This window comes from Neopelma chrysocephalum, unplaced genomic scaffold (assembly GCF_003984885.1).
Source record: "Neopelma chrysocephalum unplaced genomic scaffold, ASM398488v2 Primary Assembly neopelma1_94870, whole genome shotgun sequence".
Taxonomy (NCBI): Eukaryota; Metazoa; Chordata; class Aves; order Passeriformes; family Pipridae; genus Neopelma; species Neopelma chrysocephalum.
Genome location: NW_020923575.1, coordinates 1,758 through 2,084, shown reverse-complemented (window position 1 = coordinate 2,084; position 327 = coordinate 1,758). Strand labels below are relative to the sequence as shown.

At 71.6% G+C, this 327-nt stretch overlaps 1 protein-coding gene across 1 annotated transcript in view; it reads left to right on the top strand.

Annotated features, from left to right (window-relative positions):
* Positions 1 to 128: 128 nt before the first annotated feature.
* LOC113980636 (sodium/potassium-transporting ATPase subunit beta-2-like) overlaps positions 129 to 327 on the top strand; it is a gene marked incomplete at its 5' end in the record, with an annotated part of 1,950 nt that continues 1,751 nt past the window's right edge. The window contains one exon of the mRNA XM_027707852.1: positions 129 to 296. Coding sequence (XP_027563653.1) covers positions 129 to 296 — 168 coding nt within the window. The remainder of the gene's footprint in view (positions 297 to 327) is intronic.

The following is a 327-nucleotide window of genomic DNA, read 5'->3' as shown; positions in this document are numbered from 1 at the left end:
GGGGGGGTCCTGGAGGGGAATTTTGGGGGGGGACTGTCCTGGGGGGGTATTTGGGAGGGTCGGGGGGGTGTCCCCCCTCGCCGTGGGACATTTGGGGACCCCCCCTTGTCCGTCCCCCCCCCCCCCAGCGCGAGGAGGACGCCGCCCTCCTGGGCCCCCTCCAGCTCTTCCCCCCCCAACGGCTCCATCGACCTCATGTACTTCCCCTACTACGGCAAGAGAGTCCACGTGAGCGACACCCCCGACACCCCCCGAGACCCCCGGGGGGGCCCCGAGACCCCCCAACACCCCGGGAGGTCGGGGGGGTCCCAAAAATCTGGGTGTCCC